The sequence below is a fragment of the Symphalangus syndactylus genome, chromosome 19 (genome assembly GCF_028878055.3).
Source record: "Symphalangus syndactylus isolate Jambi chromosome 19, NHGRI_mSymSyn1-v2.1_pri, whole genome shotgun sequence".
NCBI lineage: Eukaryota > Metazoa > Chordata > Mammalia > Primates > Hylobatidae > Symphalangus > Symphalangus syndactylus.
The window spans coordinates 35,697,050-35,722,825 of NC_072434.2; the positions used below are offsets into that span (position 1 = coordinate 35,697,050).

Sequence of the window (25,776 nt, forward strand, 5' to 3'; positions counted from 1 at the left end):
GCTCTAAGCTAGAAAGTAATAATTACTCCATGTCACTAGGCATTTTTAGAGTTATTTAATAGCATTTACAAATACTGACACACAAGTCATTAAAAAATAAAACTTTTATCTTTCCTAGATAAGGTTGTTTATAATGTCCTTGTATAATTTGGCTAATATAAATTATGATTCTGCAATTCAATTTTGTCCTCCTTGCATCATTCATTCTGACATTATTGAATGTTAAAAAAATATGAAAATGAATTACTTGGAGATTGAATTCAGAATCATTGAATTTTCTAGCTGAAAGGGACCTTGGAAGTTCTATATCGCTCAATCCAAAGAACTTCTTCCTAAGGTGCCACATCTTCAGGAAGAGAAAAATCATACTTCTTATGTCTGACACTGTCTTTTAACACAACCAACCCTACATGTCTGAAAATTTTCTTATAATGTATATTCCTGAGCGCCCAACAGTCAAATAATGTCCTTCTAGATTTTCCTCTAGGGTAAACAAGAAGTCACAACAGAATCCTTGGAGCTGTGTACTGTTGCTACTCAGATGTTACCTCTTTTCAAGAAGTCCTTTCTTGACCTCAACACCTAAAACAGCCACTGACACAACCATTGCAATTCCACATAATTATTTACTCCATAACCTGCTTCATTTTTTCAAAGCCCATTTACAATATAAAATTATTATTATTATTATTATTATTATTACTATTATAGTAGTAGCAGTAGTATTGGAGATCATCAGTTGGCTAGTTTACTTCCCATCTTCCTCAAAAGAATGCAAACCTCAGAAGTAGAGGCTTCATTTTTCTTGCTCCCATTTTATTCCCACTGCCTAGGACGATACCTGGCAAATAGTAGGTACTCACGAACACTAATCCCACCTTGACCCACATCCTAAGTGTGTAAATTCAACTTACACTTCAGTGTGCAGCCCTGAACATTGATATGCAGAATCTAGGAAAGAGTCTTTCTCTGGGCCCACAAGTTAAAGGAATGACATAGGAATTATGTAGTAACAGGGGACTTTTCTTTTTTAGTGGCCATATCTTTGTCAACTGTAGGGAGCTCTTGAGAAAGATTTCAAAAGAATGGAAAGGTACTGATGACATGTTTCATATTTGTGATCCAAGTAAACCTGAAACTAGACTCATTCTCAGTTGTACAAGCTCTATTTTTTTTTAATTTGCTTACCTTATCTAAATCTTTGTTTTATCATTTGCAACAGAAAGGATCTCAACAGTGGAGGCTGTCGTCAAAACAATTTTGGGGCCTCAGCTCTGGTTTGTGTTCCTACTATGATATTTTGGCAGATATGGTTTTGAGATTTCTCTTGATTGTCTTTAGGTTTTTTAATTAAAAGATGACAAAAATCAAAAGAAGTACTTATTAATCACCAGGAGGATTTATTTATTACAGAGGCAATGTCTGGAAAAATCAATTTATTGCAAATGTTTCCTGCAGGTTTGCAGATTTCAGGTAATTAACAAAAGCTGCTATAATTCACATAAAGAGAACATTCATTGTGTTGCCAATAACTCATTTTGATAAATTAGACCTTGATGAGGTTGCATTTTATGAGAAGTGTAGGTTTAAAGCTGCAGAGTAGCACAGGCACTATTTGTAGTAATGACCCAATTGACACAGAAGCTGATCATGTTGGCTGACTGCATGTTGCATCTAGAGTCTTTCATGACCACTGTGGGGTGTGTGTGCGTGTGTGTGTGTGTGTGTGTGTGTGTGTGTGCTGGTCATCTGTTTGGGTGTTGGGTTCTTGCTACTTAAAGATGATTAAGTGAATACTGGAAAACAGAAACAACACATATTGCAGGAATTGAGAAAGCTGAAAAAATCAAACAAACAAAAACAGACTCCATTAGGATCGCTCATTTACTCTCTCCACAAACTTGGATGACACCATAGCAACAGATGAGGCTAGTAGCCTCTTTGTTTCTGTCCAAAGCATGTCACTAGGCCAATTTAAAACACTTTCTGAAACTCTTCTCTCATTTAATCAATTCAAAAAGCATTATCACTGATTGCGTGCCAGGTTCTATTCTAGGAATGAACTCCTCAGTCAGCCTCAGAAAGTGAGAGAGCAATGTAATAGAGAAAGTGATGTTTCCATGACTCCAGAGAAGGATATGTGTTTTATAGATTACTGGAGGCATGTTTTTAAGTCAGTGGGATGGGGATGAGAAAGGCATTGCTGATGGAGTTACCAGCAAATACAAAGGCAAGTAATTATGAGAGAGAATAATGTAGAGTGGTGAATTGGAATATAAATTGCAAGAGGGATATGAGTTTAATGGGAGAGAGGTGGGAATTCATGATAAATGAAATAGGTAGAAACTAGATAGCAGTAGGCAACATATGTCTCTTTACAGTTTTGACTATTTTCCTTCAGTGAATGAAGAGCCATTAAGAGCTTCTGAGCAGGTAAATGACAATCCAATTTCCATTTTTGAAAGGAGACTCTGATAACAATATAGGGGCCAAATTGGAGATTGATGAAACTTGCTTCAGTCTTCAGTGAGACCTGTAAGAACAGTCTTCTGAACTCCTGTACTCCATTCAACCTAGAATTTATTCTAATGTGGCTTGTGTTGGGGACTTGTTTCTTTTTCTAGTTTTTTTTTTTCCTATGTTTAATATAATTATGTGGTTGTTCCATTAACCTCATCTCATCATGATTTTTGGAGCTGTTGAACATTATCACTGTTTCCTTTTATGCTTTAGTGTTTAGTATAGCATTTTGCTGCAAGTAGATGTAATGCAAATGCTAATAACTAAACCCGGAACTAATTGAATGAGAACTTAGCTGATGAAAGTCAGAAACCAGGACTGGGATGGGTTTGTGATTTCCTCTGAAAGTATCAAGCATAATGCTGTCACTTTGTAGAGACACTATGGTTAGAGCACACTTAGAGCTCTAAGGGTCATGCTTTAGACCCTTAGAGCACACTTACAGCTCTAAGGGTCACACTTAGGGTCATGCTTAACTCTGCAGAGGGAAGCTTGAAACTTCACTAAACAAACAATATTTCAACTAGATCTAGAAGAACAAACCAGAAGAGAAAAATTGCACAAAGGAATTGTGAAAGGGCACAATGCAATGAATGATCAGAGCATGATGAGAGGCATAGCTGAAATTAAGGGTGAGTGAGGAAGGGATGAAAGGAAATCAGACTAGAAGTAGACTAGGCAATGGATGTGAGGGGCCTTGTAAGCCATGGTATGTTTAAACATACTATACGTTAACCGTGGTATGTTCACAGTGTTTTCCGTGTGTAGTCATATTTACCATCGTGTTTGTATTCACTCAGTGTAGAGTAAGAGGAAATTAGCTCACACTAAAACACTGGGGGAAAGGGATTATTATTAAAAACTGCTTTGTTTGCAGCAGGCAATATATTCAAGAGGTTCAGACAATAATTTACATAATGAGTTTTAACACAGCAATAGTTGAATCTTCCCTAAAATATTTCCCTCTCCAACTAGTTATCCAATTTAAAATATCACCATACGTTTATTATCATATATTAGCAAAAATCCTCATCTAAAATAGAAACAGAGCCACAGCTTATATACTCTGAATAATAAAGTACCATGAAACCATCTAAACTGGCCCCTACTACTCACCTAGTAAATGAATCCCCTGAACTCGTCTCCTGTGACTATGTGAATAACCACAGTGATAAAAATTTATTTGCATCACGGATTTTATTTCATTTTTAAACAATCTAGTTGGTAGAAACCTCTTCCTTATTTGGACTCACACAGTGTCTTATTCCTCTTCCACTAGATACCTAGTCATGGTTTTCTATTTCTGTCAATTCAAATCAATTGGTATGACTCACCTGGGGCACTCGGCTAGCAGGAATCTAAAACTACATCCAGATTCATCAATGAAAAATAAATGATTCAGTGGCTGTACTTGCCAGGAATTCTGGAAGGGAAAGTGGCAACTTGTGTGATATGTTTTTCATTCCAAGCTGAGACTATTTGAAGACAACTATAATAGCTCTACCATCTGTGCTGTGAAATGGTTCCCATATAAACACCTAATACAAAGCATAATCTTTCTTTTGAGTGGATTTAAGACATTGTTGCTGGTCCTCTAGTAGTCATTTTTTTTCTTGGACATTCTAGACAATGCCTACCTTAAAATTTTAATGTTCTACATCTTCTTTCCCTCTTTACTATTGGTGTATTGAATTCTAGTACAGGGTTCTCCATTTGTTCCTGTTAAATTTCATCTGGTTAGATTTAGCTTGTTGCAACATATATTTTTTAATTACTTTCCAAAATATTTTGAGGTTTTAAGAGTTCTTGAACATAATGTATGTCAGTGGATAGATGCCAAGCAAATCCTAAAGTAATATTAAAATTCACTGAAGAATATAGAATCCACAACAAGGAGGTAATAAGCTGACTCCAGGAGAGAAATCACCTGTCTCCTAAATCCTATTTGAATTTCTACTTATCTTTTAATACTCAGCCTAAAAGCTAATTCTCCATGAAAACTTCCCATAATTACCCCATTTTAATGACTCAGTTTGTAAATTCTTTGAAACAAGAATCAAGTCTCATGTATTTTGGTATCTGTCTTAGGTCAGGTTCTATAGAAAAAGACTGAGATAAAGGTTCTCACGTAGTACGTTGAAGGGGTGTGCGATGATGAGCCTGATGAGGAGAGAAGATAAAAGAGGGAGAAAACCTCAATAAAGAAATTGGTTTAGTTGAAGTCTTATCTCAGCCTGATCCCAGGGAAAACTCTTGAGCGTGAAAAACATCACAGAGTTCTCCTTATTTATAATAAATACACATTACAGGCATTCAGAGCTCTTTAGTCACTGGTTGCAGGTTTCCTCAGGAGGAAGTCAAAACCAACCATATCTCATCAGCTGAGAACAAGTCTCAGAATAAGGATGCAGCTGTAGACTTTTAGCAGCCAATACTCACAGCAGCTTGGAGATGAGTGTCTGACCAGGAAAAGGGGATCTGGACAGAACAACAGCAGTACCTGCTACAGTTTCTCTCCAGAATCAAGCGTGGCATCTTACATGTATAAGACACGATAGATGCTTACTGATCTGTAGTGTTTAGAGAATTCAACCAAAATGCAACTTTTCTATTCACCACATTTTTATTATTGGCTGTTCCTTGTTTTGCTCTTATGCTTATACAGCGAAAGGTGGCATTAATTAATTGGATTTTTAATTTGGTATTACAGTAATAGAAGAAATATAAAAACCACTAGGATGTCACAAAACTCTAACCCTTCAACTATTTGGTGAAAGCAGTTCTATGGAATTTTTAGCTGATGATTTATTTTCTTTATTTGTTTTTATTAAATATATAAATAGTAGGATTTGCATTGATCAGCTGTAGAAAAATGAGTTAAAAGAGTATGGATATGAAATGGGAGCCACTGATGTAAACTCCTTTAATTTGTTCAGAGAATCCTCCAACTGAAATTCTGTTGCTAATTTTAAGTAATTTTTAACAGTATGAAACACTGTGGAGCTTACAGAAAAGTTGCAAATGTGATAGGAGAGATGTTTTTCTTCTCTGAGCCATTTAGGAGTAAGTTACTAACATGAAGTTCCATCACCCTGAATAGTTTTATGTGTGCTTACTACAGATAAGGATAATCTGCTACGTATCCACAATATAAGCATCAAATCAGGATATTAGCATTGATACATTACTATGACCAACTCTTCAGAGCCCATTCATATTTCACCAGTTGTTCTGCTGGCATCCTTTATCTGTCAATGGAACAGTTGGTGAAACATGAATGGAAGAATTCAGGTCAGAATCACATGTTGCTTTCAGTTGTCATGTTTCTTTAGTCTTCTTCAGTCTAGAACAGTTCTGTCTTTCCTTGACTTGCCTCATCTTTACAATTTTGAAGATGACAGATGGCTATACTTGACATTTCTTGCAATTTGAGTTTGTCTGTCACTTCTTCGTGATTAGATTCAGGTGCTGCATCTATGGCGGGATTATCACAGAAGCAATGCTACATTCTCATTGCATTCTACCAGGTGGGGCAATTTCGGTTTGCCTCACTTTTGAGAACACCAATTTTGATTACCTAGTCTGCCAGGTTTCTCTACTACAAAGTTACTTTTTTCCCTTTCTAATTATTTTATAAGAGGAAGTATTTTGAGATTGTGTAAATATCTGGTTCCTTATTAATCTATTTATCTATTTACATCAAATGGGGTCATTGTTTCCTATATTATTCAATGGATCATAACCTGTTGCTAACATTATTTATTTGAATGTTTAATTTTTCCCAAAAAGAGCCAGTAGGTGTCCCTTCAAGCTGGCTTATGTGTCTTTTTGACATACCCTTATCATTCTTTGAGCACTTCTGTTCTGTGGCAAAATAAAATGGTCTAGCATCATTTTATACTTGTTCTGTCCGACCTAGAATCAGCCACTTCCTTGAGGATCCTAGGTTTCTGTTGTTATATGATGGGATTTAAAAGCCAAGTGCTGTGTCCAGCTGTGCTCCTTGCTATTGGGAGTATCACTGCTCCCAGATCCTCTCAGTGACAGACCTACAGAATCTCTACACACACCCACTTTCATGTCTATTTATTCTATATGTCTCTACTTATACTAAAACCCGTGAATTCATACTAATACCTCCTACTTCAACCTAACACCACACAACCTTCTGTTTTTCTTCATTTTCATATTTGTAATTCCATTCCAGTGAGAAAACTGGCACTCATTATATTTATTATATTTATTATATTTAATTATTTGATTGGTTCCCCCATGTGTTAGCAAGCTGCACTGTCTGTGCCACCCCTTCCTCTGCATGGATGCTCTCCCGTCTCAGGTTTTGGTGTCTGACTTTGATTCCCCATTGATTCCCATGGCTTTGGGATTAAATTGTTTAAGGAGGTAAAGAGAAGGGGAAAGGAAAAATAAAGAGGAACTACTGTTGAAACTTTTATAAAGTGTTTTCCATGTTAGAACAAAGGTATTCATGAAAAGTTTAAAATTGTATACTTCAGAAGAAATGAAATTAGATATATACATACATACACCGAGCTTTTATTTTGTTGCTTTCATTCCTTATCAAAAAAAAAAAAAAAAAACCCTGAAATTGTACAGCTTCTACATGGATAAGGTAAAGTAGCAGCCCTGTCATAGGCGTGAACAATGAACAAGCTAGAACACTTGTGCTTGTGTGAAAAAGGCAAAGAGCCAAGCCGAAATTACTAGGGCACGTTGATCATTTTGGGGAAGACTAAAGGGACATCTCACTTATCAGTCATTCTTTGGAACAAAGAAATAAGGAAAAAATAAATGTACAGATTTAACTGGCCATCCAATGTATGTTTTTAAAAAATCAGAATTCTAGTAAATTCATAAATGAACAAATTGCAAAGCTGAATTAGATGAAAAGCCTCGGTTATTGTAGTTAAGAAACTAAAAGCTAGTGAACAAAGGGAAAGCAAGTGTCCTAGTTGGTCCCACCTTTATAATGACCATCACTCAAGTGTTCATCTAATTTCTTTCTAGAGGGCACCATAGATGGTGATATACAGGCCATAGGGTCAATGGCATAGGGACCTGGTTCAGAATTTAGTCATCTTGGACATATTTCTTAACCTCTCTGGTCTTGTTTCTTTACAGAGGTATTTGGAAAGATAAATCAAATACAAACAATATTGCCAAGGTTTGAACAAATAAGAGAAAATTAATTGTACACTTCCCACTCTGCCTTAGGCACGTTGGTCCCTTCTCTGTTTCCGGAATATGCTTGGTGCTCTACCTCGGGGAACTTTGATTTGTTATTTCCTCTGCCGGCAACGCATCTCCATTGGATAGCCACAGGTCTTGCTCCCTCAGGTCTTCAACTCTTTGCTGTGATGTCACCTTCATATTATGGCCTTCCCCAGGACCCCATGTAAAATTACACACCTCTAACACTTCTCATCTCCTCTTTTTCCTGCTTTAATTTTCTTCTTAGCACTCATCACTCTCTAACATTCTACATACATCTTTGTCATGTTTATCATCTTTGGTCATCTCCACCAGAATGCAAGGTCCTTAGGCAGGCACTTTGGTCCGTTTTTTCTACTGTTGTGCCCCCAGATCCTGAGATCCTGCAACATGCTTGACAGCATGCAGTAGGCACTCATTTGCCATAGGCATAAATCAATGAACAATAGAAAGAACGTTCAAGGCTTCCCTTTATTGTTTTTTGTCTTTCCTCATAGGCAGAAATGTGAAAGGTGAGAGGATAAAAAGAAAAATGAATAAAGAGCTTAAAGAAAGATAATTCAAGGAAAGAAGAATGGCAGAGAGTTAAGAAGAGGAAGACCTTAGCTTTGGAACATTCTGAACCGTAACAGTTCAGCTGCAACGGCAGCCACAGTTGTGTCATACAGTGTTCCCAAGACAAATCTTGCAGATGCAAAAGGCAGGCCACTTATTAAGCTTGATTCAGCCCTTACCACTTTTTTGGATTATTCTCTGAGGTCAACTACAATGCTTATTGGATAAGCAGTCCAGGATAACATTAGCCAAGGGAAATGTTACATTAGAAGTGGTTACATATAAATTTTCTACTTAATGAATAAACATATATCATTTTCTGAAAAAATCATATATTCATCTTTTCAGAAAAAAACCCATGATTTAAAATTAAAAGTTTCGGCCAGGCGCGGTGGCCCACACCTGTAATCCCAGCACTTTGGGAGGCTGAGGTGCGCAGATCAAGAGGTCAGGAGTTTGAGACCAGCCTGGCCAGCGTAGTGAAACCCCGTCTGTACTAAAAATATAAAAATTGGCTGGGTGTGGTGGCGGGCGCCTGTAGTCCCAGCTACTCGGGAGGCTGAGGCAGGAGAATCATGTGAACCCAGGAGGCAGGGGTTGCAGTGAGCCAAGATCACACCACTGCACTCCATCCTGGGCAGCAGAGCGAGACTCCCTCTCACAAAAAAATTAATTAATTAATTAATTTAATTTAATTTAATTAAAAGTTTCACACCTGAGTTTAGGATGAACACCTTTTGCGTTTGAAAGCAGTGAATATGAGAACCTTTCATAGCAATAGTCCAGTATCTCATTAAAAAATTACAAAAAACTCAGTTATCTCATGCTTATTTTTATATTGATGTATTTATTTCATGTATGTATATATATGCATAGATAAATAAAAATAGTGTTGTCTCATGGGATGAATAAATCTAGTCAGTGAATAACATTCATACATAATGGGAGGTCTTATTGAGATTGAACTGTTAAATATTTTAAAAGAAAAACCATTTTTACAAAGAACACACATAAGAAAGTTGGTGAGAAATGTTTAAAAATACAGTATATATCCCTACATTTGTATCAGGAAGTTTATACTGACTGAAAATGTAGCTAACTGTATCCTTACATAATCAACATCGTTTGTCAACCTAACTAACTTATAATAGTATTATTCTCATGCAGCTAAGTAACTGCAACTTTGAGTATCAGCCAGTCTCTCATGATCAGTATGAGTATCTGTACTATAGTTTTAAATCCAGTTGTCATGGAATTGCAAACTGCCTCAGCATCAGAAACTGCTGTCATTTCCAGTACAGGAACTATGCTTTGGGTTTACTTAGAAACTCCTTGTTGAAAAATCTTCTTGCCTCAACATTACTAAGGGAAACAGAGCAACGAGATGGATTCTGTCTTCTATATTCAATGCTTTCAACAATGGCTTCTTTTATCACCTGCAAATAGAGACAGAAGCTGTATAATTAGCACTGCTATGAACTCATTTATACATTTTTATTAAAATAAAAATCGAATGAATCTTTTTATTAGAGTATTCCTTTTGACATATATGAATAGAAGTCTAATAGTCATGCATACACATTTAAATTCAAGATCCCACCACTGCCCTCTTGTTAAGCTTATATTCAGCTACTGTTCCTTCCCTCACCAGGGAAAGAAGGATTCTGGAAATGTTCTAGATTTTGTGCTGATAAATTTGGCAATAAAATGGTAGAATGGTAAACTTACGTCGGTTCTGCTCTTTGCCACAAGGGGAATAACAGGGAAGAAACAAGTAATTAGTAAATCTATAATTTATGTTCTTTATAATTAGTGGGCAAGTAGAAATGAAAGACCACCAGAAAAGTAAAAGCTTTTCCTAGTGGAGGAAGAAGGCATTGCTAGGGAATTGCCTTCCTTCCTCAACTGAACCAATACAGTTATAAAACATGAGCCTCCTCTATCTAGGAAACATCATGCTCTGTGATTTCATTGGTGAAAATGAATTACTACATTTTAGTCAGCATACATACATCCAATATATATTCTTTACCTATACCCATGTTAATGGTAACCGGAAGAAAACACAGGAAACTACAACCTCTAAGAATTGCTATTTCAATTGTCATACACTGGTTTTGGTATGAAGTTAACCTAGTTAGAATTTGGGGAAAGAAGAGAACATTCAGAATTTGGTAGATGCAGTTACTGAAGAGCAATGGAAATGGGCTTTGGAAGAAGGCCTGAATAGTAAATCTTGTCTCTGCTTCTGCTTCAGAACCTTGTTAAAATCAGGAAGACTCCATTTCCCAGGACAGTCCTCATTTCATCTCGATGACCAATGAGGTAGATGTTTCTGGGCACCAGGAAACAGAGGCAAGTCACAGAGTTATTCCACAATTCCCTTTATTCTCTACATCAGGGATTGTTAAGCAACATTAAGGTACATTCCATGGGCTTTTCAGCCCCCTGCCACAGGTAGGAATAGTTGGCAAGTCTGAGCAGTTTAGGACGCTATGGCCTCTTCTCACTCACAACTGCTGTGGCCCACTTGGCCTTGGAGGTGCAGGCTCAGAGGGATTCTCCCATTGCCACGTGCAAGCTTACTGGGCAAGCATGGCTCATTGCCTGGAGGAGATTATGTTTGCACCACTTAAATATGTGAGATCTAAATGGTGCAAACATGCAATTATTTTTCTGTGACTTTATGTCACAGATGCCCGACAAGCAAGGCTCTCTACTCTCTAATAGTAACTTTAAACACGCAGTCAGATTTTGGAAAAAGGGAGCTATCAGAGGAACGTGGTTCTTTTATATGCCTTATTTTAAAACGTAATATATGTAATTATCTTCTGGGGAAATGGGCTCAAATGTGAATGAGTCTGTTAAGGTAAAGCTGACATTTGCTGATCCCACTTTTCTTATGAATAGGGAAACATAATTCTGTGATGACAAAAGATGCTTCAGATCTATGAAGGAGACTTTGACCAAAGGCCACCAGGCACAAACAGTTCTTGGCTGTGTGAGATGGAGGGGAATTAGTCTAAATACTTGAGCCTGTTTCTTCTTCTTTAAAATGGAAATAATGTACTAATTTGGGGTTTTGTGGGGCTTGGTGATCATTTCTATAAAGTGCTTGGCACAATACCTGGTACATAAACATTCTACAACAGCTGTTATGCTTGTTATTTTTAAACTGACAACATGTGATGAAAATTGGGAACTCTAAATTAGAAGTGAAGCTATAAAGTTTATGAGAAATAAACACACCAGGTGTATAGCCAAGAATGAGCTTATTATATTGTGTAAGTCAGCAAATCGTTTCTGCTATTCAAAGTATCCTACTACATCTTTTTTTAAAAATCTCCCTGTCTTTCTAGAGACCTATATCGGCAAATTTATCAACTTGTTTCTCCTTCTCACAGCAATCCATGAAACATCAACCCTCACTGCATAAAAGTCTCCAAATAAAATAAAAACCAACTATTTGCTTTCTAAACACCTAAAAAGCTTTAAAATAAACAAAACCATAGAAAAAATTAAACTGACAATGACTGCTGCTATCAATTCCTTCATAATGAATTCTTGAGCATAAAAAAATCAGCAATATCAGCATCAGGAGCTAGTGGATTTATCGTAATTGGACCTCAGCTGGTGTTCCTAGTGAGCAAGCCATTCTGATAAAGGAAAATGAACACTTCCAACTCTGAAAACCCCCAAATTGGAATGTGCAAGTTGATCCACTAGGTGGCATATTAACACCATGAAACCGTGAACCAGGTTTTTCATATTACTGCGGAAAATACCCTGTTCTTGAGAGTTACAGTTCTGTGATAGAAAAAACCAAGCCCAGTACTAGATCAGTTACTAAATTCAAACCTTTCGGCATCCTACATGATACAACTACATATATCCAAAAACGCATTATGTTAAATTTAAATCTTTCTTTTTATTATTATACAAGAAGTCATCTTAAATGGTGTTTGTATCTCTTTCATTCTTCCCTGAAATTCACTGAGATTCCAAATCGTTACCTTCAGTATTATCCCAGCAAAAGCCCTCATATCTCAACCTTCTCCATCCCCACCACCTATCCCATGTCACCTTTCACTTGTGCCATTCAATAGCCTCCTATTGTTGAAACAGAGGTCTTAAATCTTTGTTAATGAAAGCAGATAATAAGAAAAACAAGCACATAAAATGTGATCTTCCCTTCCACATAAGAAACAAATTTGTAGAGGCGAGATTATAAGCAATCTACAAATATTGAGTTATCACAATAGAAAATAAAAAATAAGCCCAAGAGAGAAAGTTACAGTATATTTTGTTAGAGAAGTAAAAATCACAAATATAGGAGAACAGGAGAAGATATTTAGGTGTAAATTACTGTGAATTTGCTGGATAATGCCTGCCTTTTCAATACGAACTGAAATGTCAGGAATGCAGGAAGTTCATCAGGCTTGTCATTTTTTTTTTATCCCAGCACTTAGTACATGGAAGGTACATAATAAATATTTGCAAAATTAATAAATACACAGAAGGTGCTCACTAGAGGTTGACTGACACAGGGCAGCATTCAGTTCAGAGAGACAATGAGACCAGCTGAGTTAAAGGACAGGAAGGGTTTTTAAGTGGAGCAGAAGACCGGGCATTCTCTGTAGAATAATCATATGAAAAGGCTGAGGATGGGAGGCTGTGGCATGCGTCAGAGACATCTGGGAATTTGTTGGCCTGGCTAGAATGAAGGCTGTGTTTGGGGAACACTAAGAAATAAGGCTGCTTGAGAGACAAGTGGTTCAAAAGTAAGGAATGAAGGAGAAAAGACGTGCGGCCTTGTCTCAGCTCCCCCACATCATGGTGACTTCCAGCAACCTGCCTAAGTAATCCATGACTCAGTTTTCTAACTTATAAATTAAAACCCCACCTCATAGGCTAGTCTTGAGTGTTAAATATTTGGGGGAAAATATTTGGCTTATATGAAGCACTCAAAACTTTCTTTCCATGCCATACCCCTAGTTCCTAAAACAGTTTCTGGCACACTAAATAATAAGTATGTGTTGAATTAATAAATAAATGAGACAGAAAGAGATTATAGGCAGCATTAAAGGTAGATGAGGTAAGGACTAATATATTAGGCAATAATACATAATAGTAAGCTTATACATTATTTTTAAAGGATAAGAACCTTGACTTGTACCTACACACCCTTATCAAGATGAAGAAATGTCAATAAATTAAGAAATAAGTGCCAATATTTCTGGATATGGATGTATCCTCATTTTAATTAACATTTAATGTTTAGCATTTTGTAGAATTATTTAAGAAAGAAAAAAGCTCATTACTTTGCATCATTGGCATATGCTGAATAAACTGACACATAACTGGTTCTAAGATTATGCCTATCAAATTAATAATTTGAATAAGTGAGACTGGGAAACCACATATTTTCCTGTGATAGCAAATTAACAGATCCTAGAAAAGAAATCTCAGAAGACATATTCCCTCCAGATCAAAGTGGTGGTTTAAGAGTAGATAGAGTATGGGCCGGGCGTGGTGGCTCACGCCTGTAATTCCAGCACTTTGGGAGGCTGAGGCGGGTGGATCACCAGGTCAGGAGATCGAGACCATCTTGACTAACACGGTGAAACCCTGTCTCTACTAAAAATACAAAATTAGCCGGGCGTGGTGGCGGGCGCCTGTAGTCCCAGCTACTCGGGAGTCTGAGGCAGGAGAATGGCGTGAACCCGGGAGGCAGAGCTTGCAGTGAGCCGAGATCACGCCACCGCACTCCAGCCTAGGCAACAGAGCGCGATTCCATCTCAAAAAAAAAAAAAAAAAAAAGTGTAGATAGAGTATGTAGTCATACTACGTGGGCAGGCATGTACTATATACAAATTCCCCACGGTTGGGAACTCTGCCTCCATCCCACCAAGAGCACCTTGTATCCTGACACTTGCTACCCACAGTAAGTCAATGAAATTTTAAACACCCATCATGAAAATTGTACTGCGTATTTACTTTAGGTGTCAGGCATTGTGATCAGTATGTCTACAGAATACAAGGTAAATAAAGCAAGTCACTGTTTTTAAGGGGTTTATAATTAAAAGCCAAAAACTATGAACACTAATAATTGTATTAGCTGCTTCAATTTACTGAGCGTCTATTTCATGCCAAGCCCTTAAGTTATATTATTTTACTTAATCCCCATTCTGATCCTACATTATATATACCATCGTTTCCCTTTAAAAAATAGGAAAGCAAAATTTAGAAAGGTGAACCAATATGTCCAATGTCACCCAGCCAAGAGGCTGCAGAGCAAGGATTTGAATACCCAATTTGGTCAGATTCCAGTACCTCTGCATCCCGCCCCCACCCCGCTGCCATCACATGTCTACCAGTGTAAGTCACTATACGTTAAGTTTTTGAAGGAAAAAAAATGAAATACTACTGTAATTGTACAAGCATTGAGACAATGTTCAGTGAAAAGGAATTTGGGAGGATTGAGTAAGAGCAGAAACCTGATGCTATGAGAAACCCAGGCTGCTGTCATGACGTGAGCAGAAACAGAGCAGAAGTCCTCTAAAGATAAACTAAAATTTAGCTTTGGCAAAGCAGGCCAGCTAGAATCTCTTGATAAAATGAAGCAATAGGAGGGTGCAGCTGGCTGACACAGCATGGCCTCTTCAGAGCAAAAATTGAGGTCAGAGTGAATTGAAGAGGAAACATTGCCCTAAGCCACAGTGGTCACAGTTGCAAAGTTGAAAACTGTTGTCTATGAAATTGGCAGAGAGGTGACTTTGCATTGTAAGAGTTTATATTCACAATGTCCATCCACCATTTACAAAGAACTCTGATGGTCTACGGCAATAAACATATGCTGTGTTGCTGAAGTGTGAATCGGTATCCTACTCTATTCAAATGGTGTGGGAATGAGAGAGTTAGCTAATTCAGCAGAGTTTTGTTGCTCTTTAAGTACCATCATTTGCAAAGTTGTGATTCTGATAAAAATGTGTTTTCTTCTCTTTTTTTTTTTTTTTTTTTTGAGACAGAGTCTCGCTCTGTCGCCCAGGCTGGAGTGCAATGGTGCGATCTGGGCTCACTGCAAGCTCCACCTCCCTGGTTCACACCATTCCCCTGCCTCAGCCTCCCTAGTAGCTGGGACTACAGGCACCTGCCACCATGCCTGGCTAATTTTGCTTTTTGTATTTTTTAGTACAGACGGGGTTTCACCATGTTAGCCAGGATGGTCTCCATCTCCTGACCTGGTGATCTGCCCGCCTCAGCCTCCCAAAGTGCTGGGATTACAGGCGTCAGCCACGGCACCCGGCCCCAAAAATGTGTTTTCTTAAAGTGGAGAAGAAGGGAGACACTAAGGAGAGATAAAATGTCAGTGAAAATTGAAAATTTTATCTGTTTATGAAACACACACACACACACAAAGAGGAATTACTTGAACATGAGTCTCAATGTTCATATAATTCAGGAAAAAGCCTACCTCCATTTGTTCATTCAGAAAATATATACTTACTGCCTAAGCTGGCATTACCTGTACAAACTTGTCTATGTTGTTAACCTGGGGCATTTGCAAAGGTCTTTGGGTGTAATCCCCATGGACCTTCAGGGGTACAAGATAAGGACATGTATAGGTAAGGTTCTCATTTATTGAGCAGCTTCTGTAATCATGCATCACCCAATTAAACATTCACTACTACAATTATTATAGATCCTACCACACCTGTTTCAGAGACGAGGAAGTGGAGGCTCAAAAAGTTTAAGCAGCTTATTCAAAGTTACATGGAAGAGATTTAAAGATGATATAACGCCCATGACCTTGTCTATACATGCTGTGCCAGAAACAGTAGTAGAAGCAATTAAAAACTGCTTAATTCTCAGAACTGAAGGACTTGGAGATACAGAAAAGATTGCCCTTTATGGCTAATGCTTTTAGCGTCAAGTTTAATAAATATTTCCCTGGGTCAAAGTCATAAAGATACTCCCCTATGTTGTATTCTAGAAGCTTTGTTTACTTTTGTACTCAGATCTACAATCTATCTGGTATTGGCTTTCTTGATAATGTGAAAGAGGTAAATTTAATTTTTTTTCTTTGTGAATAATCATCTGATCACTTTTTTTCTTATAGATAGCCACAATTTATTCAAGGACGATTTTATTTAGCACTACTGTCTGTCCTTGGACAATGTCATGTTTTCTTAATTATGTTATCTTTCTGTCTTTCTATTTGGTAAAGTAAGTCTTCTAACTTTGCTTTCCTTCTTCAAAATGAGTTAGCCTACTTTGGTCCTTTTCACTTTCATATTATTTTTTAATGAATTTATCAATCTTCTTACAAAAACCTGATGGTATTGTTACTAAAAATGCAGGGGAAATGGGGACTTACTAGTTAGTGGTTACAGAGTTTTAGTTTGGGAGGATGTAAAATGTTCTGGAGATAGATGGTGGGGATGGTTGCATGATAATGCAATGTACTTAATGCCACTAAACTGTACACTTAAAAATGGTTAAAATGGCAAATTTTATGTTTTGTATATTTTATAACAATAAAAAGTGAAAACATATTTTTTAAACTGCTAAATTAATGGTTTCTGAAGAATCAACATTTGATGAGGTGTATAAGCCGGGAGAGTTGTTCTGGGATTCAGTCTATTTTTGTTCAGGCACTAACTTTTACATCTATGTGTCAAACAAACTACTTTGAAGAATGTTTGTAAAATATATAAATAAAACCATATCATTCCTTATTGCAAATTGTTTAGCAGACTTTATATAAACTAGAACAGCAAGACAAATGTACTTGGTTAAGATACACATATGTATATTTATTGCCAAGTCCAACATGGTATTTGCATATTCCTACAATCTGTCTTTTCCATTTGAGAAAGACTTATCAAATTTAATACATTTCATCCCAAAGATTGTGTAGTTTTGAGTTTATTGGCTCATACTGGAAAAATAGGGTGACTGTGATATTAATTCTTACCTCTGTTTTAGTAGCATGAGGTTTTATAAAATGCAACTAACTTTATTTTGAGAATTTCTGTTCACTCCCTACAAATCACAGATAAATCATTTTTCTCTTAACTTTTCAATTTTTGCCATCACCGTAGAGATAATGTATCACATGGATTTCAGATGTCCACTGCTTGAGATATTTTTTCTAAAAAGGAAACAAATCTATGGAGAAAATGACATATGCTATATATTTTGATAAGCATTTTTAGATGAATTATCATCTATTTGTAAATGAAGGCTGAAAAAAAAATTTACAGTTGTAAGAATCGAAGCTTATTGGGGAAAATTTTACACATTTACAAAAATTAAAGATATTGATTAACAAATATGGTGCAACTGTGATGATTGCACACAACTGATCATTACTAGTCTCAGGCCAAAGGAAACAAGCAAGCAAACTAGATGTGTGGAGTTCTATTAGCTCACAAAATCTAATTAGAGCCCATATAAACAGAACACTCATTCACATATTCTGAGTTCCTTTGTGCCATTTACACAGTCACCAAAAAGACTGGTAAATCAGGCATGATGCCTTTCCTTCTCCATTTATTTTCTTTTTTTCTGTTTTTCTAATGTACAAAATCCAATTAGGCTAATGAACTTAAGCTTTCACAACTGATAATCATTTGTCAGACACTATGATTTGGAACCACAAGTTAATGATTTCAGTTACAGAATAGTGTTCCTAAATGGTAAGTTAAAAATGAAAGAATTTCACCTAGACACAGAATCTTAGCAGAAGATACACTAATGATAGGAAAGATTGATACTGAAGACAATGACTTGTTTCTAAAGCAAAGCATACTTGACATCTCAAAGACTAAAAATAGGAAAGGCTGGCCGGGAGAGGTGGCTCACGCCTGTAATCCCAGCACTTTGGGAGGCCAAGGCGGGCGGATCATGAGGTCAGGAGATAGAAACTAACACGGTGAAACCCTGTCTCTACTACAAACACAAAAAAAGTAGCCGGGCGTGGTGGCAGGTGTCTGTAGTCCCAGCTACTCCGGAGGCTGAGGCAGGAGAATGGCGTGAACCCAGGAGGCGGAGCTTGCAGTGAGCCGAGATTGCGCCACTGCACTAGAGCGAGACTCCGTCTCCAAAAAAAAAAGGAAAGGCTGTTACCTTTTGTGATACTGCCCAAATTAACAAAAAGAAAACATGTAAAATCATAAATGTATCTATTAAAATTCATGTTATATTTTTGCAGATTAACTACACTTCTGGTTCCATTCACTTTCATACTCATATTTCCTTTTCATCACTTTTCTTCCTTGCTTATAATTGGTTTTATCATACAATAAATATATAGATACTTCGGGAAAGAAACTGAGTATTAACCAATCATTCGAAAAAATAATAGCATAAAATGAGTTTCCTTATTTGTTAGTTTTGTAGGGTTCTTCTGAAGATTAGCAAAATAATTCATGTAAAGTAAAGTGGCATATTTCAGGTGGTGTTATTCATAACACTTATTATTTTATTTTTAATTAAAAAGAGGTATTGGTGAATTTATATAGTATGGAAGTTTATTTGACACAGTCGATGGCCATAAAAGATACTTACATCAATGTTGTTCAGAGTATTGAAGTGCATAAGATCATGTAGTCTTTTGAATGCTTGATTTGGATATTGAAAATTGAAGGTTGAAAATGGTGATTCCGGGTCATCAAAAATATCAAAGTCAGCGATTTCTTTCTCTTCCTCAGTTTCCCTTGGAACACCTAAATGCCAGAAGAGTCACAAAGGGTGTTATTTTGAAAACTATAAAATATCTCTAAAACCCGAGGAATAAAACCTACAGACATAAAGACAGCAGTGGGAGCCCCCACAGAGCCAGGTACTCCGTAGCATCTCTGACTTTGTCATTTCTGTGTGTTCTGACCAGATGACATCCAACTGCCAGTATCTGACATCTCTGTGCCTGAGGGCTTTCTATCCTGCCCTGCAACTGTAGAAGCCTGCTTGGCCCACTCACAGCAGGCTGGAAATTCTATTAAATAACACTGTTCCCCAGGCAGTGGTCAACTAGACTCTAGGGAGTTAGTATCTAAATACTCCATTCCCCTGCCTTTTGGTGTGCGTGTGGGAAGCATGATCGTGGGACACACGTCTATTCCATTTCATAGTCTTTCCCAGCGGATCAAGTTCCCATTGTGGTAGCCGGCTTGCTAATGCAACTTTGTTGTCTGCCTTCCTTCCCTTTACCACTTCCCCATTTCCTTACTAATAAACTAGAGTGTTCCCCAGCTCACCCAAATAAACTATTTGCACTTGAGTCCTTTTCTCAGAATTAGTTTCTGGGAGAACCCAAACTAAAACATTATGTGGTGGAAATCCCCTACACATGCCAACTGCTCAGTGAGCCTCTCCTTGAGAATTCACAGTGATAGAAAATTCACTGGGTTTCATGTGCTCTACTGTCTGATAACCAAAAATGTCAGATTTCCACCTTCTCCTATACTGAACTATATGCTTCACAATAATCTTCACTCCTATCGATCCTTTCTTTGTCTTCCTGAGAAATCTAGAAAAACATCATTTTTCTCAGCATATTCCCATTACTCATCCTCCCTACTTTTTGTGTCTTTCCATTTATAAAATGGAAAACACATTTTCTGGTCCTAAAATATGGTTTTTGGAGCCTTAAGCACCGTGCATGTAAATCTTTAGATCTCCTTTGGTTAATCAACATTTTCCAGGATACACAAGAGTCGAGAGACTCCTCTGGATGTGGTTAAAAAAATAAAACAAAAAAGACTACATCTCAAACTTGATTCTTGTTTTCTATGAAATACAACATGGCAAACTGAAACTGCTAGCCATTGTGTACTGCTAGATTACGTTAATCTTGCAGTCAACTAAAATTCCCAGAAATTTGCATGATTTTTCTGAAATAAGAGCTTTCTTACAAGGGTGATAGTCAAAATATTTGATTAAAAATCAATCAGAACAAACATAATTCAAAGTAATGAAGTAAAGTCCCAGAGATTTTTGCTAAACTAGTTGTTGACTTTGCAGTTTCTGAACTGTGAACAAGTCAGGGGATCTTGGGGTAAGAAAGAAGAGAAGTACTTGACGTCTCAGAATAGTATCTATTTATCAAGGTAAGGGAGGCATTCAATAGTGTAATAGCTGGTACAGCAGTGCCAGAGTGAAACAGTTTAATGTCAGTTTCACTCCCCTACTTAATTTCTATTTTATGGAATACAGCTTACTCCCTACATACCTGGAGCCTTGTACTTTCTGAAGTTGATGTTGGCCAGAACAAAGTGGATGATGGTTGGGCAATCTTTCTCCATATCAGGATTCTTGGGTTTAAAAACATAGCACTCCTTCAGCCCTTCCCGATCAAACACATAAGGATCGATCTTTGGAAAGGGGAGCTTGTTCATTTTAGCCCACTTTTCCGCAAGTAGAAGTTCCTATGGGAAAGAGGGAAAGATGCATTTGGAAATTTTCAGTTTTCATTGATTCAGTTGGTCTGACCATAATTCAATGTTCACTAGGTGTCTACTGTGTGCCAGCAATATACTCCTTGCTAGGATGAATCACGACCCTGTTCTCAAGAAGCTCATTAATTTCAAAGAAATTGAAAACAAACTCACTATTGTTATGTTAATTCTTGGCACAAGGCTAGCTCCACAGCAGGCATTTGAAAAATTATTGATAAACTGAACTGAGCAAAATTACGTTGAAGAAGCTGCGAGAGAAAAAAAATTATGGGTTCAGAGAATTTATAACCATGTGAATGTTTTTTTAACCCTTAGGAGTAAAAAAGGAATCTGATAATGCAGAGTGAAGAATCCTCTGTTACTGGATTTTTACCTGTATCATCTCCACCAAAGTGTTAAAAAGTACCAACCACAACTTCATTCATTTTATGTATACAAAAATATTTGAGTTACTCTGAATCAGCTTTTTGTCTTCTTTTTGTGAAGTGAAGTTGAACCTTTGGCCTCAGAGCATTGCTATTACATGTAATGGCCAAGAGAGGACTGTACAGATGTAACAAGAGCTTAGTCAATGGCCATGGCAAATTGTATGATGGTTTCCACGTATTAGATCCCTTCCTGGTAAGCTGATTATACATCCCCACCAGAATGAGAAGAGAAATAGAACAGAGCCTCCACAGGTGATTTACGATTGCTGGCATGTAAGTGGCCAAGAAATACATGTTCGTGGTCAGCCACTGAGATTTGAGGTTGGTTTGTCTCTGCACCAAAGCAGGCTAACTTACTGGGGTAAGCACCCCCAAAATTAAACTTAAACTGGAGAACATAAATCAATATGGAGAGATGCAGTGAAGAGACCTCATTTCCATTATGTGCATCTTCAAGGAGAGCAGAATAAATAAGAAGCAGAATATCATAGTGGGAGAAGCACAGATTCTGGGACCAGATGCCTGAGTCCAAATGCAAGCTCCATGGCCTTGGACATGTTTCTTAAGTCAATGTCTCCATCTCAGATATAAAATGTGGATGATATAAATAATATCTATCTCATAGGATTGCTATTAGAATTAAATAAATTAATACTTTACAGTGCTTAAAACAGTGCTTACCACATATTAAATGCTATGCAAATGTTTAATAGATAAATGCCAGTAAAGAGAAGAAAAGAAATGGAAGGAAAAAAGTAAGGAAAACAAAAGAGGAAAAAGAAAGGGAAGAGAGATAGGAACATTAGAGAGGAAAATTCCTGGAGAGGGGAAGTTTTGGGGATACTGTCACTAGAATCTTAAGTTCTTTTTAACTACTCTTGTCATCTCATTGATCCATTCCACAACAATCAATAGTGGTCGACTAGGTTCCATGTTAGAAGTGGGGACATAACAGTGAGTAAAACATTCATGGCTTTTGTTGTTATGGGATTTATGGCCTGTTGGGCGAGAGATAGCAATCAAATAACCCTTTGTGATTTAAACTGTGATAAATGCCAGGAAAAAATACAAGGTGAGACTTTGCAGTACACCTGGGCAATTTCCTCAGAGCATTTGTTAATTCATCCAACAATTATCAGTGAGCTATGTTCTAAGCATAAGAGATAGGCTGTCCTTGAAGGTTTGGAGTTTATAAATCAACAGGAAAGATAAATAGATATTATAGTAAAGTATGATAAAGGCAGGAAGGTGCTGCACGATTGTGGGCCTGGGTTGTGCAGCTTGAAAGGCCCAGCTCTAAGACAGACACCCTAAAACTTGCTAGCTGGATGACCTGAAACAAACTAATTAGACACCACAGCTCAACAAGAAACAAATTATTTTTGGTGGCTGCAGTGTAGAGTGATACTCCCCTACAGGCAACGCAGAGATAATGAGGAACGAACAAACACAGACTAGATTATTCACTATCCCTGACATAGCAGGCTCCCCATCCCATCTCATGTCTGTTTCATCTGTTCCTTATTTCTCAGCAATTCATTTTTCTACCTCTGTAAAATAAAGCTAATACTATCACCTTTCTCATAGGATTGCTGAGAGGATTAAATGATAAAATGTATAAAGACCTCAGTAGTTTACATCAGAAGAAAACAAGTACTTTATCATACAGCCTTACATTCAGAGAAAAATACATGTTTCATTGAACTTTCACTGCTCTTTTTGCTTCTGGAATGTCATGAATTTTATGTTGATCAACTCTCTCAACACCACTTCTGAATAAAAATCTAGGAGAACAAAGGATTTAATGTATATGAAAGCATTTGCTTCATAAACTATTATGCTAAATACAATCATATTTCACTGAAAATCCCATATGTATGTAAATAATTTCTTGTTTGAAACTTGAGAAAGCTTTTATCACCAATCTCTTCTTTTTGTTCTCTATTCAGCTGAATTAATCATCTTGTTATTTCTTGTCCAGCACTGCTCACAATTATTCATTCATGATTATTCAACATCAAAATAAACCAAAAGTTCACATTGTGGAGCAATTGCGTGAGGGCAAAGAAAAGAAAGAGCTTTCTAGTGTTTACAAACATGACTCAAAGGTATGACCAATGATGTGTGGATTTTGGGGTAAAATGAAAAGGGAAATACATGAGGTAACAGTGAGGCTATTTTTAGACAGTTCACTTCACGCTAGAATCAGGAAGAGATGGAAACTTTCCCTTTCCTTATGTGATCCTGATGTGGAAAAGATTAAAAATGGGTGATTGCAAATACAGTGATTATAGCATGGATAAACCATTTCCTCTCTGATGTCTGGTTTCTCTCTGTAAGGGCTAAGAAACAATGACACAGACTATGAGTAAAGTGCAATAGTTTTTAGAAAGTATTTTAAAAGATTTCAGTGAACAAAAAAATTGCTGCTCCACAAATTACAGAAATATGCCAGAATTGTGTTCTATGATAACTATCCATTTTGGTTATTGTTTGACACCTCAGATACCTCACACTTCCATAGACTAACTTAAGATAAACTTACATAATATTAACTAAAATGATTTTCTGTGGGATAAAAATGTGAAGTATCCTTCAAAGAGATACTTTGTAAGATGTCTTTGCTCATTTTGGTGTTTTGTTTTGTTTTGTTTTGTTTTGTTTTGACAGAGTCTCGCTCTGCTGCTCAGGCTGGAGTGCTGTGGCCCGATCTTGGCTCATTGCAATCTCTGCCTCCCCGGTTCAATTGATTCTCCTGCCTCAGCCTCCTGAGTAGCTGTGACTACAGGTGTGTGGGACCACACCTGGCTAATTTTTGTATTTTTAGTAGAGAAGGGTTTTCACCACGTTGGCCAGGCTGGATGCGCTCATTTTTGAGTACTGAAACACGACGAAGAAGACTTGAAGGAAAGACAAATAAATACCATAGAAATGAATATTATAAATAAACGTTATTTCTAAATAACAGAAATATATTCAAAACAATATTATGATAGCATATATATGCCATTTAATTTATTTACATGCAAAAATATATAAATATATATTTTAAATATATGAAACAACACATTTATTTATAAAAATACAAACACACACACATATATACATAAAATAATAAATTGACTTGTCATCAGAGGAAGTCAGATTTCTTTTGTCTCTATGCAAACCAAGAATATGTGCTTTCTATTCTACAATGTTTCTCCTTATATAAAACCTATTTTTAAGATTAGGGAGAAGATTAGGGAGAAGGATGGCACATAGGCATGTAAGTAAACCTCCAGAATCTTAAAAAATTATTGAAGCAAGTAATATAAAATACAACAGATAGAAACTACAAGTTAGAATTAATTATTTTACAGTTATAGTCTCTCTTTTAATAAAAGACATGCTAGTATTAGGCTTCAAGAGCTTTATAATGCAATAGGCATGAAAATAATTTTCTATATCTAATGTTGTATAGAGTTTACACAGCACTTCGTAATTCTGGTTAGTTATTCACAGGGATGTTACCATAAACTCACAAAATATGTAAAGGGAAATTAATATCAACTTAATGTAATATCATCACAAAACATCTGATTCTCAATATGAGTGACCAATATGAGTGTAGTGGGTTGAATGGTGGCTCCGTATAAAATACCATTTCCTAATCCCTTGGCCCTGTGAATACGACCTTATTTGGGGAAAGACTCTTTGCAAATGTAATTTAATTAAGGATTTTGAGATTAGATCATCTTGGATTATGTAGGTGGGCCCTGAATTCAATGACAATTATTATTATATGAGATACAAGAGAAGACATGCACACAAAAGAAAAGGCCATACAAAAATGAAGGCAGAGATTGGAGAGATGCAACCACAAGGCGAGCAATGCCTGGAACCACCAAAAGCTGGAAAAGGCAAGGAAGGAGTCTACTGTGGAGGCTTTAGAGAGACGACATCCCTGTTGATGCCTTAATTTCAACTTCTGCCCTCCAAAACTGTGAGAGAATATATTTCTGTTGTTGTAAGTAAGCATGTTTGGGGTAATTTACTACAGAAGCTCCAGGAAACTAGTATAAGAGGTAAAATTGGAAGTACTACATTAAATGCTGTGCACTTTCCTTCACCAGCCATTGTGGATTGGTGCCCACAAAGCTAACGCTTGGACTGATTTGGCTGTGACGTGGGCCAACCTAAGCATTATAAGTGAATAATATGTGGAGATTCTAAAACAGGTCATGCCCTCGTTTCAACAAATAAATCAGGTGATTGTGGAAAAATACAGATACCTTTTCCTTTATTAGTGGGTTTAAATGGAATTCTGACCCTAAATGAAATATAGGCAGATCAGTTTAATTTAGATACATTACTTCCATCATTTTTGAAGACAGTCTCATTTCGAATTTTCCTTTCTTCTTTCTTCCTTCTCTCCTTCCCTCATTTCCTCTTTCTCTCTTTCCTTGAATAATTTTTAAGAGAATAAACCCATTGTTCTGGCTTCTTGTCATTAAGCATTTAAATGAACACTGAAAAACTGAGCCAGATTTATGTCCAATGTATGGCAACACAATATAACTTAATTTATGGCATAATAACTAAAA

At 36.8% G+C, this 25,776-nt stretch overlaps 1 protein-coding gene across 5 annotated transcripts in view; it reads right to left on the bottom strand.

Annotated features, from left to right (window-relative positions):
- Positions 1-9,134: 9,134 nt before the first annotated feature.
- PLA2G4A (phospholipase A2 group IVA) overlaps positions 9,135-25,776 on the bottom strand; it is a 174,464-nt gene continuing 157,822 nt past the window's right edge. For all 5 annotated transcript variants that reach the window (XM_063613757.1, XM_055234361.2, XM_063613756.1 and 2 more), the window contains 3 exons: positions 20,540-20,735; positions 18,877-19,034; positions 9,135-9,740 (listed from right to left, as the gene is read on the bottom strand). In XM_063613757.1, coding sequence (XP_063469827.1) covers positions 9,609-9,740; positions 18,877-19,034; positions 20,540-20,735 — 486 coding nt within the window. In that variant the 3' untranslated portion in view covers positions 9,135-9,608. The remainder of the gene's footprint in view (positions 9,741-18,876; positions 19,035-20,539; positions 20,736-25,776) is intronic.